The 16,172-nt window shown below is 39.8% G+C and overlaps 1 protein-coding gene across 1 annotated transcript in view; it reads right to left on the bottom strand.

Annotated features, from left to right (window-relative positions):
• Positions 1–13,824: 13,824 nt before the first annotated feature.
• The window catches only part of LOC135077720 (beta-1,3-glucan-binding protein-like), a 48,931-nt gene continuing 46,583 nt past the window's right edge, over positions 13,825–16,172 (bottom strand). Inside the window, exons 8-9 of the mRNA XM_063972291.1 lie at positions 14,688–14,830; positions 13,825–14,090 (exon numbers count right to left, since the gene is read on the bottom strand). Of these exons, the coding sequence (XP_063828361.1) occupies positions 13,893–14,090; positions 14,688–14,830 (341 nt within the window). The 3' untranslated portion in view covers positions 13,825–13,892. The remainder of the gene's footprint in view (positions 14,091–14,687; positions 14,831–16,172) is intronic.

Raw genomic sequence — 16,172 nt, 5'->3', positions numbered from 1 at the left:
CAAGTCTGATAATACTTATGTAAGTAAGTAGTACGTGTTTTTGAGCTTTCCGGTTTTGGCCACGGTTTATTGCTTCTTCAATAAATTTTTAACCATTTGCTTTTGCTCATGACACATTTCTGTGGTATCACAGACTTCAATGTTTGCATTGCTAAGAATAAAACCCTAAAACTAGGTTCGGTGTGAGACATCAATTTGATCATGGTATTAACTTAATTGCAGTAATTCTTGGTATAGCGTCATTTACCGTATTGCTTACTTTGTGAAGTGAATCCCCGATTTCGCAAAATGTGTTTCTATTAATATTGTTGTTCATGTCGCGCGGTTCTTTTTGAAGCATTTCCATTACGTTTCAGTTTTATCTTTTCGGTCTAGTCCACTTTGATCACCTGGCTTTGATCACCCAGGTAGTCAAAGTGAACTTCAAGCGACAATTTGGTGTCCTTTGATCACCCATAGATAAGATGACCTGGGTGACCTCTTTGCTGTCCTGTACATAAAATCCATTTTTATTTCACCGCCCGAAGTTTCATTCCAACTGCGTTCTCAAATTACCTAGTCACAATTCGAAACCGAACTTTATTTTTATGTTGGGAGAGGTGTAAAATAAAACACAATCAATAACTTGATATTCGGGCTATTTATTTGTATCAGCTCCTTAACATATAAGTGGTCTTTACTGGCGGTATAAGTGTGACTTAGGGCCATAGCTGACATTTTAGTTTTATGCCCGTTTTCACCATCTCTATCTCTAATTTTTTAAGTGACCCCTACACGTAACAGGCATTTTGTTTTCAAAGGGGTCACTTAAAAATTAGGGATTGATGGTGAAAACAGGCATTTTAGAAAGACCATCAATCAGGTCTTAATTACTATAATTGAGCGATTAGGACTTGTTTGAATGATTCGTGTTTTTGCTACTTTTGCCATTCATTTAGTTGTTTCTCTCCCTCCAAAAATGCATGACTGTGTATTGCCAGCTAATCACGCAGAGTTGCCAAATTAAAATGTCAGTTATGGCCCCCATAATGAGGGTAGCCGTCATTTCAAATGGGCAAACAGAAGGGCATAACCGAGTCATTATGGCCGTTCTTTCAATATGCTATTAACAATACAGAACAGCTAAAATATTCCAGCTGGTTTTTGGGAGACCAATAATAATATTTCATATCTAACGATTGTGAAATGGATGTGTTTCAATATATTTCATTTAAATATATATTCTTAACATTACAAATAGAGGTGAAAACAGTTGAGGAAGTCGTACGTAGAATACAAAATCGTCGACTACTTAAATATGAAAGGACCCAGAGGTATATTTAATGTATTTTTTAGCCAACACACCAATCGCCTAATGTAGATCCTAAGCTTTTCACTCAATGAAACTGTGAACAATTTCTGCAAAAAACTTAAAAGTTTATCAACATACATTATTTTCTATGCCATTTTTAGTTATTTTTGTTTTAGTGGGAAATATAAATGTGTATGAAGTTCCAATGACAGTTTAACTTTCCCCCGGGACAAACTTGACCTTCACTGGCTGGTTTTTTATTGGCGATCAAGCTATAGATACTGGCTACATAGGAGTTGCAGCGGTGGGAACATGGGGTGGGAATAGTCCCATTATCTAGGTTCTTTTAAGAGCATCATTTCAAAAGTTATTATTAATTTGTTTGTGGCAAAATGCCTGTTAACCCCTCCAAGTAAACAATCGTCAAGAAACGAATTAGCGTTCCTCCAATATCTAATCATAAGTCCAATGTTGAGGAGACTGGGCTATTGTTGCCTCATCGTCTATGGAGCTTGCTCTACCACCTCTTTTTAGGTGTGACTAGAGGTTTTTGTCTGACATTTTGACATTTGCTAGATAATTTATTGGGCCAGTAGGAATCTAACTACGCGTTTTGTTTTATATTAAAAAAATAGCGACGTTTTACCTGAAAATAAAACGTTTATTAAACATACTTACCTTATTCGAAGCCTTTATAATGAGAGTAGTGTCTGTCTTTTCCTGTTTGAGTACTAGTTTTGACGTATAATCTGCCCACGTGACTACTGCTCCGGTCCCCCACCGCCTAAGCACGCCTCAATTAACGACACTAGCGCCACCAACGGTAGCTCGAAACTAGGTTTCGATATTCTCGCCATTGTGTTTTATGACACCAGGTAGATTTAAAAAGTAGGCTTCGAATAAGGTAAGTATGTTTAATAAACGTTTTATTTTCAGGTAAAACGTCGCTATTAAACAGTACTGTACCGTTATTCGAAGCCTTTATAATGAGAGACGTGTCTATTATCTCCTGGTGGCGCTGTGTAATCGCCAATGTGATCAATTGAAGAATAAGACATTGATCAGTGAGAAATGTTATGAATTAGTTAGAACCTAAATGATTGTTGAATATTTAGGTGGACACGCTTATCTGTCTACTGAGTGGTAATGTACTGTGTGTAGGTAGGTACATTATAATATTTTACAGAACGCAACCTGCATCTGCATCTCCGTAAATTCGCGTTTAATGCATCGTTTATTAACTATGTAATAATGAACTATCGGTTACTTTACGTCATGTAAAAGGCGCAAAAGCTACGTCTACCTTCACTCACAGTATCAGACCATGCATTGGATGAATTTAATAAGCTTCGGTAGGAGTGAATAATTATTAGGTATGGATAAGAATATTCACTGGTACAGTTTAGGTCGCTTGCCGATAGCGGGCGTTTGATGATCTCCCTCATTTAGGTATCAGATCAGGTTTTAATATTTGTAAACCTTTACAGGACCGTAGCCTAGGTGGACGGTGTAATGAATAGGTGACACTAGCTAGCCGGCTATGTATAGGTACGATATTTTTGTATTGCCTAAGTATTCCGCGTTATCGCTGTTCGCTAGGGATAGCGAAGTTTGAGTCGGAATTGATAAAATTTATAATATCATTAGGACTTTCCTAATACAAAATTAGTAAACTTTACGGTTTACAAACGTCGGTGCAGTGGTAGGACTGTGCGACCATTATCTTTAGGGCTAACAGTGATAACTTGTCAGCTGGATCAGCTTATTGACGGTTAGTCAACTAGCTTAATTCAGAGCAATCTTAATAATTATGTATTATTGCAATTACAATTGTGATAATAATGTAATAAGGTTAAGGAAGAAGAGTTTGTTTGCATCAACACAAACATTATCTTTGTGTTAGAGTCCTTTTACCAACGAATGCTATAAAATCATAATTGCATTATTCTACCACCAATAGTAGCGGAGCATCAATAAGAATGTTGCGAAAGCGGGTAAAGTTATGCAGACGAAGTCGCAAGCACAGCTAGAATTAAATGATAGTTTCGTAGCCGATCTAAACCTTATCAGGTTTCATCAAGGCCCTTAGGGTGGGCATCGGATTTAATTTCGAATGATTTATTTTCATCACCCTGAATGCCGTTGGACGATCGCTCATTTGCACGATGTAATAATATTTATGTAAAAATATTTATGTAATGATGTTTGTGTAACACAAAGTTTTATATCATCGCCAATGTCACTCATGATTCATTGAAGTGTACATACCTAAGTTGCCAGTAGGTAGGTAAGTACTAATTTTTTGTGACAATAGTCAGCAGAGACAAATTACTTTATTGACCTAGCGAGTCGGGTAGGTATTAGAATATTTCACGAGGCTGTTGTCCTTAAAACAAGCTAACTCGTAAACAGTTGTTTGTGCCACAACATTTTGCTTGTGACTACCTTCGTTACAGTATAATAATTGATGGATTTAAATCACATCAAATACGAATTTTGTAAATTGTACCATGTAGGTAGGCGAAGGACTTTCGGCCCCAAGCAAAGAGCTTAAGAGTGCGGCACAATTATCCAAAATTAATTCCAACCATGTTTATGTACTTCTGTGTGACCTTAAGGTCACAGTGATAATTGGAAAAATCTGAGTTAAATTACTTTCTTGGACTGAAGGTTTTTATTTATTCCCTTAATTCCTCGTAAAAGTCGTTCATATTCATACGACAATTTTTATTGTACCACAGAGGTGCACAAAAGGTCGAATTAGCAATATGACATGGTGTCATATTATGACACTAATAATATATTATATTTATTTACTTAAATTAAGTAGACTAGACGTAGTCATTGACACTATAATAGGGCACACGGAAAGTTCAGTTAAGAGACTGAAGACTTGTGTGACTTTTGGTATGCAATCTTTTCTCCAACGGATGTAATGGCTTGTGTAAATGAGAAAATAACAAATTGTAGTAGGTAAACCTGCGCGGTTTAATATATATTTAGTAGGTAAATACGGTTTACTAAAGTCACTGTTTTCGTTGTACAGTGAAATTCAATTGCGAAATGCGTTACCATGCAGCGTGTCCAATTTGTTTTAAGCTCAGATAAGCTTCATACTTTTGATTATTGTGGATCATAAGTACTTGGTATTGGGTGCCATGAGCGCCTCAAGTTGGCGGTTAAAATGCTCTTTGCCTCCCGCAAATCATGAATTGTAGTGTTATAACATGAGAAGAGCCAATGCTTTAGGATTTGTAACGTTACGTGACTTGATCTGCATGTTTTTGGTAACCGAGACTCGGTTAGACCATTTTGTATTTATGGAGTTCACTTTTTACTGTTACTAGTTTGTAAGACTGTTATTATTTTGTTTATTTATTTTATATAGGTAAGGACAGACTTCATTGTGTTTATTATCCAGACTTGTATGCTTTTATTACAATAGGGGCATGGGTTATATCTGACCCCGAAGCAAGGATGGGTCCTGAGTTACCCCAGAATGAAGTCGTCCAATAGGTAAGGGCGCGAATGCCGCGACTCTTTCTGTGCGAATCAATTGATGCCGTCAGAACATTTGCATGAGTCTGTCGGTGTACTATAGGTATGTATAGGCAGAAAAATACTTATTTTAGTATTCAGTACTTTGTGGTACCCGCCAAGCGTCTATGGATGTATAACCTTATTTAAAAGACTATCAGGTCAATAGTTGTAACTTTACTATGCAGAGGCTGCATAAAGGCTTAAGTTTATTTAATTTCTCCAGGCGTTAACTGTTCGGTACCAAAAATTCAGAGCGCATAGCTGCGACCCCGATTAATTAACATCCTTCAAGATTCTAAAGGTTTAGGGCGATGCCCTCGTATCATCTCGGCAGTAATGAAATAAGCCAAACTGACACGAATCGAGTCATTTTTGCGTAATCTCATGATCTCTGTCTCCACCTTTTACCCATGGTCGGTCTTAAATAGCTTACTTTTGTCATGAAATAAAGCATTTTAATTAGGGTTCCATAACCCTTGAACATTATGAGGATTTGGGGCGATGCCCTCATGTCCTCCCGGCAACATCACTTTAATTTTGCCGTGCAAAATAGAATTTCAGAACCTTTTATAGTTATGCGGATTTAGGGCGAAGCCCTCATGTCTACCCGGCAACTTTACTTATTTTCGTTTGCCGTGGAATAAGGTGTTTGGGTTCTATAACTCTTCAAAATTATGAGAATTTAGTTTAGGACGATGCCCTCATGTCTTTGAACCGCAAATACAAACGAGCGAGGTTGCTTGGCTCGAAATGTAATGATTTGAGTCCGATTCTCTTTGGGTAATCTCCTATCCCAGAGGGATGAGGAATAACATGACAGTTTAGAGCGATGCCCTAAGATCTCTCGACGTAAATAAAAATGAGCGAGGTTGCTCGGCTCGAAATGTAGTGATTTGAGTCCGGTTCTCTTTGGGTAATCTCCTATCCCAGTGGGATGAGGGATAACATGAGGGTTTAGAGCGATGCCTAAGACCTCTCGACGTAAATAAAAATGAGCGAGGTTGCTCGGCTCGAAATGTAATGATTTGAGTCCGGTTCTCTTTGGGTAATCTCCTATCCCAGTGGGATGAGGGATAACATGAGGGTTTGGACCAATGCCCTACTAAGAACTCTCGACATAAATAAAAATGAGCGGCGTTGCCTGGCTCAATATGAAACTCCTTGAGTGTTTGAGTTTTCTCCTATCCCGGTGGGAAGAGGGAGAAAAGGTTCTGGCTCCTGGTTTTTCCCTGTTTGCTCCAAGAGAACTTACCCTCGCTACAGGATTATGCTGCTGCGCTTTGGTTACACTGCCATCTAGCTTGCCGAGTAGCCAGTTTGAGTTTTCCACTGTAGGTATTTAGCATAAGACGAAATCTCAGATCGATCTGCGGAGCAGAGTTGCGATCGTATTGCTGCCGAAAAAATTTTCCAGACGCCGCTAGCATCAAATAAACTGCGTATCTCCTTCACCGTTTATTACACAGACTCACTGTTTATCTACACAGTAACAGCATAGCGTTTTCCTGAAATCATAGTTTAAGAAAACCACAAAGGTATTATTATACCTACGTACCGTATCCTAATAGGACAAACTGCACACTTCACTCTTGGGTTATAAGCCATGCGTTAGACTTCCATAATGGCGGTAGGATAGGTACGTCGGTACGCTACCCTACCTAGTGGAAGTTTTCATACTTTCCCCGGATGCATATTGATAACGGTAGTTTACCGTTTATTTATTTTGTTGATTTATAAATCAACACAATCCGTCCGATGGAATTCGTATGTCTGAAATGGTATTGGTAAGTTGGTACTTACAGCTTATTGTAGCAAGCAATCACATCTTGCGACTATCACATTACACCACACCATCCCTACGCCAACCCTTGCTCCTCTTCTGCACGTGGACATAATATTTCCTCTTTCCTTTTGAAAATAAAGACATTTAACGGAAAACCCTTAGGAACAAACACAGCTAAAAAGGAGTGTTATACCGTTAGGAATGAACATTGCTAAAAAGGAATATTAGTTTTAAAACACATCTGACGAAAACCGTTAGGCACAAACATTGCTAAAAAGGAATGTTAGTTTTAAAACACATCTAACGGAACACGCCGTCAGGTACGAACATTGCTAAGAAGAAAAGTTAGCTTAAAAACATATGTAACGAAAAACCGTTAGAAACAAACATTGCTAAAAAGTAATGTCACTTTTAAAACACGTCTAACGGAATACCGTTAGGTACAAGTATTACTAGAGAAGAAAGATAATTATTAAAAATTACACTGAGTTAGATTGAATGCAATCTACCCCCGAACGGTAACACCGTTGTAAAAATAAATTACACTGCGAAATAAGTAATCACAGTAATTTTTATAAGTTTTCAGCCAGTACATAATAATTTAGAAGTACTTACATTATGATGGTAATATTTTACCTGAATCACGTCACGACTAGTACCTGTGAGATGGGTCGCGAACTAGCGGAGCTAATTCTACGACCGTCTCGAACGGGAACTAAAACACCAATGGCGAGAATATCGAAACCTAGTTTCGAGCTACCGTTGGTGGCGCTAGTGTCGTTAATTGAGGCGTGCTTAGGCGGTGGGGGACCGGAGCAGTAGTCACGTGGGCAGATTATACGTCAAAACTAGTACTCAAACAGGAAAAGACAGACACTACTCTCATTATAAAGGCTTCGAATAACGGTACAGTACTGTTTAATAAGTTATGTGTAATCATCTCATAATATTCTTGCAATACTCAAGGTTTAATAATATTATGAGTGGTTTAGTATAGACTCGATAAAAAGTGTACATACATTTGTCTCGAGTGCATACGTCACAGCTCGGTCAGTGGCGGTCGCCATTTGGCGTCCGACCGTAACGCGAGTAGGTCGTGTTGCGAGCGTTGGCATGATAATCGAGTAGTGTACAATACAAAAGTCATAATAGTGATAGAACAATCCGACCTGGAACACGGACTTGGTCTGCGAGCGGCACGACAGCGCGTTGAACATGTCGAATAATACGAAGCACGTGAACGTCATCGTGGTGTCGCGCGGGGTTATCTTGTTGTCTGACATCTGGGGAAGGATAATATGTCATTATACAAGACAAAGTAAAAAAATCCTCTATTTGCATAGACTATTAAAAACGCCGCAACACTCAGTCACCAGTCAGCCGGCCAAATAAATAACGTCGGTTATGAAGGTCTTTAGGGTCGATGGGATTGGCCATATGGTCCCGGCTTATCCATTCGGGTCTTCATTGAGAAGGGACATGTTGAGTCTCGACGTTTTCGGATGGCTTCTTGGGTCGTTTCTAGTACGCAGGCGCTGACCACTAAACGACAGAGGGGAAACCCCAGGTTTAAAAGGGTTTGAGCCCATTTTTGTAAAGATGAAAAATTACTTATATTTAAGCACTAAAATTACCCTTGTCCCTTTGTAGGTTTCGGATACATATTTGAACCGAAGGACTTTAGTGACCAGTCTCATTTTGTAAGCTAATTGCACTCTATGAAGGAGTTACCTTTCATTATCTTTCGTCATTAGACATCCAATATAGCTTAATCTGTGATTGAAAGAGACAAAAACCATGTATCAGCTTCAGCATGTAAAGAAAAAGGTAATATACTATTTAGTAACTTCTACTGCAGATGAAGGTTGCCTGGTGGGGTAAATCTGGGAATTAGGAAATCTTAAATAGATGACCATAATATGAACTTGGTTACCCAAAAGGCGATGGAGCGGGCTATGCTCGGAGTTTCCCTGCGTGATCGAATCAGAAATGAGGAGATCCGCGGGAGAACCAAAGTAACCGACATAGCTCGCAGAATTGCTGAAATCAAGACTTGATTTCCTTTAAAGTTAAACCAGGCCTCCGTCACTCGCCTATGCCGGCCGAGATAATTACCTACAGCGCGTGACAACTTCAAGTTGCTAATCAGTCAGGGCCGCCGCCGCGCGCCTGTGAGCACACGATATTTCTATACACGCTCGGTCGATCATCGTCACAATCAAGGTTTATTGTTCGAACAGCACTGTTATCTTTCTTTAATGAAAAATCGTAATATTTAGGAATAATAATTAAGTAAGTAATTTAAATAATTTAAAAAATATACACTTTTTAAATAATTTTGAAATATTTAAGACAAAAAACTGTAGCAAAAAAATTATTTTAGCTAATATAAACATTAACTTTACTTCACCGTGTCTATTTTCCGACACTACACCTTTTATAATAATAATAATAAATTTTTATTTCAGAAAAAATATTTTCCATAGTGGGTTAGTAGTTACAGATGTACCTACTTATAAGCTAGTGTTAGTAATTAAAACAAAGAGAATGGATAAAGAAAACCTAACCTACTTTACATTTACCCGAGCAGGTCTCGAGCCGACATGGACGCTGTTCCAGTGTCTCAAGATAGGACAGCAATAGCGACTCCCTATCGCCGCCAGGAGGCTGTTGGAGCTGTCTCGGACGCGGCGCCACGCGGAGGCAACCCGCTTGCGCATGACGACTGGGAAACTGTCTATGCGAGCCTCAGTGAACATAGCTGACGCGCTACAGTACCGAGGCAGCCCCATCAGCATCCTGAACCTTTTAAAACTGTTTGTCCAATTTCGAATTATCGCAACACTGAAGTTTATTAATAAGTACTTTAGAGATGGTACGATTATACAAACACCACTAGATTAAAGTTTACCAATCGTAAATACAATAAATTATTTTACTTTGCTTATACAACCCTGACGCTTGAGCTGTGAGGTAGATCAATTCTGAACACAAAAAAATTGCGCTCTTGTGAGCGTAGTAGTAAGGTGCGATTTCGAATGCACCATGTGCGTTGGATATTTTGCATTATTATTATTACCGTTAAAATGTCGGCATCTGATCCTACACAAAGGAGTGCAATTTCTGTTGCTACTATTATGTAGGTATTCTGTGGTTAAACCGTTACTAAACGAATTTTTCGCAAAAATGAGTTATCAACGCCATCTTACTAAAGGACACGTAAACTACAAGATAAAATAGACCACTTCTTCAAAATTGCCTTCTAACGCCATCTAGCCTTAACGCATAACGTTACTAAGCCAAACTTTGAACGGCTCGCTAAATACAATAACGGGTTTATGCAAGTAAGAACGTGTTTGTTGCGGAGTGATGACGAAAGTTTAAATTCATAGTGTGATTATTTGCATAGTAACGGCCGTTCGTCACAAAAAAAGGTAAGTTGTTTAGTTTTTTTAATGAGTACCTAAAGTGTGACTATATTTTTAAACACAGTTTTCGTTTAAAAAAATACATACCTAATTCATTATAAAATTTCTTTAGTAAACGGTAACAGTTGGTATAGTCACAGTTTGCCTTTATTTTTTTAGGTACTTATCTAATAATATTTATCACTAAAGGGTGCCTATTTCGTTAATTACAGTTTTTCAATAAGCAATGAGTAAATTTTATGATAGGTATGCCTAGTTACAATAGTGAAACATTTTTTTTAGTCTATAACATAGATTAAAAGCATTCTCACTCCGCGCGGTACATCCGATAATTACCTACAGCGAAGCGCCCCGCCGCGCCGGCGGGTATTATATCAGTCGAGTGTCACGCTCGCGCCCGTCAGGACGCTGGCGTGCGTTGTAGTACCTAATTCTATGATCGAAGTATTATTTAAAAATGGACATAAAGAGAAATAAATATTATTGTGCGGCGTTCGGGTGTTTAAATTCGAAAAGAAATCTACCGGATTTATCTTTTTTTTTCGCTTCCCAAAGATGCTGAAAGGTATGTTGGCCATGTAGGTAATCAATAATTCTTAGGATAGTATAGGAACCTAACCTACCATGACTACTGCTCAAAATGCGTTCGTTCGTTTCAGCCAAATGACGTCCACTGCTGGACAAAGGCCTCTCCCAAGGTTTTCCATAATGAATGCGTACTTACCTACATACGTACCTCATTACAAATAAGTAGATTAATTATTTTTTTACTAGACAGACAACAGCGTAAGAAGAGTTCAGAGGCACGCGATAGAAAGAGACAAAACTTGTAGGTAAATAAAATTGTAGGTACGTAGTGCTGTGCGAGCTGAATTCCACTGTATCGCGTCGTAGCAAGACTCGCATTTATTTAAATCGTCTTGCGGAGTAATCCTTCTGTACCTGTACTATTACTTATTCTGTGCTTTAGGTGATGTCGTATTTCCGGAACCCACGTTTGGCTCGCATTATGGAAGCTGTGGACGCTGAAAAAGATTCCTCATGTTTCGAAGAACCCAAGCAAACATCTATGGACGAACTTAATATCATTTTAACTATAATTTTACACAAGATGCAAATCCGATACGTCATTCCGATCCGCGGCTTGCGCCAGTTCTCGTTCGCGAAGGAGAGCGGTGTGAGGCTTTTGTCAACTGCCGCAACATCACGATGCATTCCGCACTCATTGGTAAGGAAATAATCCCTGAGACTGCACACTTCACGGTTGTGGAGGTTCTTGGCATTTAAAAAGCCTCGACCTCCCCACTTCCGTGGATTATACAGTCTCATTACAGATGAGCGCGGATGTAACATGCGATGTTGTGTGAGCTGCTGACGTACCTTCCTATCCAGGGCGTTAAGCTCAGTCAGAGTCCATCTTAGTATGCCGAAGGAGTATATTAGTAGAGGCATCACCCAACCGTTGAAAGCTCTTGCTTTGTTGCCGCCAGACAAAAGGCTATTAAGAACTTTTGTCAGTCGGCTACAAAAGCGTTCTTTCACCATTTTTTTTATGTCTTCTACCGATATACCTAACGATTCTGACATACCAAGATACTTAAAGGTCTCAGTTTCGGACAGAGATTTGAGTGTCATTGTCTCAGAAAGTTGTAAATTCGGAGAATTCACAACTTTTCCCGGTCTACATGTAAGACCGCACACTTGTCTACACCAAACTCCATCCTGATGACGTTGCTAATACCAGTGTGGTTTTTAGCAACTTCACCAGGTCTTGTCGTTTTGTTGCGAACAACTTGAGATCATCCATGTAGAGCAGGTGACTAATGACCTCACCCCCTCTTCGTAGCCGATAACTAAGCCTGAATCCTTTAACAGAGTGCGACGAGGATTCAGTGCTAGGCAGAACCATAAGGGACTCAAACTGTCACCCTGGAAAATGCCTCGCTCAATCCTTATGAAGTTCAATGGATCAGGAGACCTCTCACCACCACCTGGCTGCCGAAGGACTGTAGTCCACTGCCCCATGCATGAGCGTAAAAAGGATCTCAGAGTTGCATCAACCTTATACAACTCTAAAATCCTCTCCAGCCATGAATGAGGCACCGAATCATAGGCCTTCTTATAGTCAATCCAGGCAGCAGCGAGAGCTTTCCTGCTCCGCCGAACTTGTTGGCTAATGGTCATGTCTATGAGGAGGAGCTCTTTAGTACCACGAGACCCAACCTTACATCCATTCTGAGCAGGGGCCAAAATATTGTTCGTGACAATATGTGTGTTAATTTTTGTGGTCAGAATAGATGTAAGGAGCTTGTAGATGGTAGGCAAGCATGTGATTGGTCTGTAATTTTTTGGGTCCATGGTACTACCAGATTTGTAGAGCAAGGTGGTGACACCGGTTGTCATGAAGGCTGGAAGGGACCCGAGCTCGAGGGCTTCTTGAAATTGTGTTGCTAAGCGGTCATGTGGGCATCGAATCCATTTAATCCAAAAGTTGTGCAATCCGTCCGGTCCAGGGCTCTTCCAGTTCTGGGCCGTACTGATTGCACTACTAACGTCTTCGGGTTCTATAACAATAGACCCCATAGATTCGATGGACTCACATTCACGCTCAATTACACGCATCCAATCACCCTCCGGGTGGCAATGGGCAGGGCACATAGTACGCAGAACTGACGGCCGATGGGGCAGAAAGGTTCTGGAATGGAGGCCGCGTACCGGAAAACGCAGCGTGGGACGTCCACCTACAAGGTGGACCGACGACATCGTAAAGGTAGCAGGGAAGCGCTGGACGCAGACCGCTGCCAATCGATCAACATGGAAAGCATTGGGGGAGGCCTATGTTCAGCAGTGGACGTCCTATGGCTGAAATGATGATGATGATGATGAATCACCCTCCGTATGTTCAACGGGCATCGACCAAATGCCACGCCAGAAATCAATCATGGTATTGACATCTGGCAGCTGCCCGTCGCTCACACGTTGATCAGATCCCTCCCATCTCCGGTACACCCTCCTCTGGTCACTTTGGAAGACGCGATTTTGCCAGTATCTGTTCACGCGTTCTTTGTAGCGACGAATACGGTTTGCCCATGCATAGACTTTTTGCTTTAGGTAGTCAATGCGTTCTGTGACACATGCCATGTAGTCCTGAGGTAGAACGCCAGTCCCAGCAAAGGCTTGTGCCACAAAACGCATGACTCGGGGGCGATTATTGCCCCGTCTAAAACAAATTAGCTTTGCAATGAGAGTTCTGAATGCATTAATACGCCGTTCGATTCGTATTTGCCACGCGGGTGTCATCCCGGCAGGACGCGCTGCTCTGTCCGGGTCCGGGAACTGGACACCAGCAACACGACAAACCGCAATGGCACCACAATATAGGGTCGAGTGGGTATCAAATAAATTTGATGTACTATTAAATATCAAGTAATAAAATACATTTTAAATAAAGCCTTGAAGCAATAAAATAACAAAAAAAATCGCATCGCTGTGGAAATCCTACGAATGACTGTTAATCACACTTTTGTCGAAATCATCTAAATATCTCTGACGACGCTGGTTCAGCCTTAATCTACACTAATATTATAAAGAGGAAAACTTTGTTTGGTTGGTTGTAATGAATAGGCTCAAAAACTACTGGACCGTTTTTAAAAATTCTTTCACCATTCGAAAGCTACATTATCCACGAGTAACATAGGCTACATTTTATTTTAGAAAAAAATATGTAGTCCACTCAGGCGAAGCCGCGGGCGGAAAGCTAGTTAGACAAATAAACAGCCAGACACTTTTACAATTATATTATTAGTCTACATTTTGAGTGCCAACACTCTGACTAGTATTACAATCACAATCACAGCGCGACCACTTTGACGTAGTCCACCACCAGCTCGGACTGGTTCCAGGTCTGCTGCCAGGAGTCCAGGTGCCCCCAGAAGCTGAGCATGGCGTTGTGGGCGACGTCTCTCCAGGGCTTCGCTCTGTCCCCAGAGTAGGCGTCGGCGCGGAACTCGCTGATACCGCCCACGGCTACGCCTAGGGTTAGATAGAACTGGAAAAGCATTATAACTGGTTAAAAATAAAGTCATAAAGTATGAAAGTCGCCTCTTACGACATCCACTTGCAGGAGTGGGGGTCCTATTAAACTTTGTCGAAACCAGACAGCTAATAAAGTAAGATGCTTTTAGTACGAGTATAGCGATAAGTAAGCAGACTCTGTTCTAGTAACGTATGGGTATTGGGTACGTTGATACCATTTGATATCTTTACAAGATACTATTACGTTATTAAATCCACGCGCAAAAAGCTACTCTTAGAGACTGCGGTTGTGCTGAGGCACCATAGTAAATTACACTCGATAAACGTGAGTTAAATAATTACTTGTTACTTTTTACTTCTTAGTTAGCCATTCATTTATTTCACACATTTTTTATATAAGATATTGCTAAGATCTCTCAGGAATGCCATAAAACACTGGTCTCTCCAACCCATCTGGTCAGAATAAAGGAGAGTCATATCCTCTGGAAAATTAAGAAGGACTTCTGTAATGGAGACTGACCAGAATATGATGATGGTGAAATATTTACTTATAACATTTATTTACAACTTTATGCAGGTTGAATATGTAGAAAAGGTAGTGTTGACTTACATGGTCATCGAATGGTGCCAAGTTGGATCCCTTAGCGAGCAGCGTGCGACGTAACGCGCATCTTTGCGGGAAGCGCTCACGCAGCGCACGCGAGCCGTCCACGCGCGCCCACTGTTCGCCGTCAACTGACAGCGTAATCTGGTCTGTAACAAACACATTTTATCGGCCATTCTCAGATTAGCTAGTTTTTACGTGTCCGGGCTGTTAAATCCTTAAAAATGACAAATTAGAGACATGCAAGTATTTTTATATGTTACTTAACAACCCTGTCCAGTTGTGCATAAAATTATAGGCCTCTATTTTAAGTATAAGTGGCAAAATTAATTTCATGAACCTCTGTTCTATAATTACCGTGACGCGTCCGCACACCGACTTAATGTTAAAAGTTGGCTGTAATTTTTATGTCGTTAAGTTTTGATTTACTCCATTCAACATTTTAAAGAGTTTATAAGATTGTCTTATGCTCGGCAAAATATCTATTCAATAGAACCATTCTGTAAATAATTATAATTAAAAAACCGCTTGTCCGAGCTAAAGTCCTAAATACCGTTACGTTTTCTGTTCGTGGTCATACTAGCCTAAATAATAGTATTTGACACTTATGACCGCGCGCAGCGATAGCCCTTAGTTAGTGCCTTGACCTGTTAGCAAGTGGATGTCTATTGCGTTGGCGTAACCGTTGATAAATTGCATAAGAGTATAATTACCATATCTTTGGTTTTAATTTTTTCTAATTACCATGTCCTTATTTTTATATATGATTTATAAAGGTCGATCAACGTTGTTAGTGTAAATAGAAACATTACTTTGGCCTCCGTACATTGTAGTAAGACAGTATTTGCATACCCTGCAGATTTTGGAAATGTTGAAGAAAATCTATCGTTTTATAATTTCCATGTACTAATTACCATATATTTATAATCACCGTTGTATGAAATTATTACCTACAAATTGCACTCACGATTGAATAAGTATGATGATAAAATATGAAAAAATACCTACACTTTCGCATAACTTCTTTACGGACTTTTCTTCCAATCTGACATCAAAATTTTGAAAAGTTTTCGTTAGAGTTACCTCGAAATAGATTCGATTTCATGATGAATGTTCAGCTTCAGTTGCTGCATGGTTGTTGGATTATAGAGTATATTTTAACTCTTAAGGTAACCCCACAAAAAGAAGTTAGCTGGAGTGAAATCGGGGCTTCCTGAAGGCCAGAAGATGTCACCCCTGCGTGAAACATGTCTCGTACCAGATATTTATTTTTACTATTAATATCATCGATATTAGCATGTTTAATCATTAATTAATATTTATATGTCTAATACCATTAAAATCGATCCATATTACCTTCGCAATAAGAAAAGGAGATTGTTCAACAGTAACACTTACCTGGCGTGAACACATTAAGAACAAAAGGAACAAATGAACAGACAATGGGCCTTTTCAAGGCGAGAGTGTATAGGCACTTTGTACCATCCTAGA

Source organism: Ostrinia nubilalis, chromosome 13 (genome assembly GCF_963855985.1).
Source record: "Ostrinia nubilalis chromosome 13, ilOstNubi1.1, whole genome shotgun sequence".
NCBI classification, from domain to species: domain Eukaryota; kingdom Metazoa; phylum Arthropoda; class Insecta; order Lepidoptera; family Crambidae; genus Ostrinia; species Ostrinia nubilalis.
The sequence above is the reverse complement of the archived record's forward strand: the minus strand, read 5'-3'. Positions and strand labels throughout refer to the sequence as shown.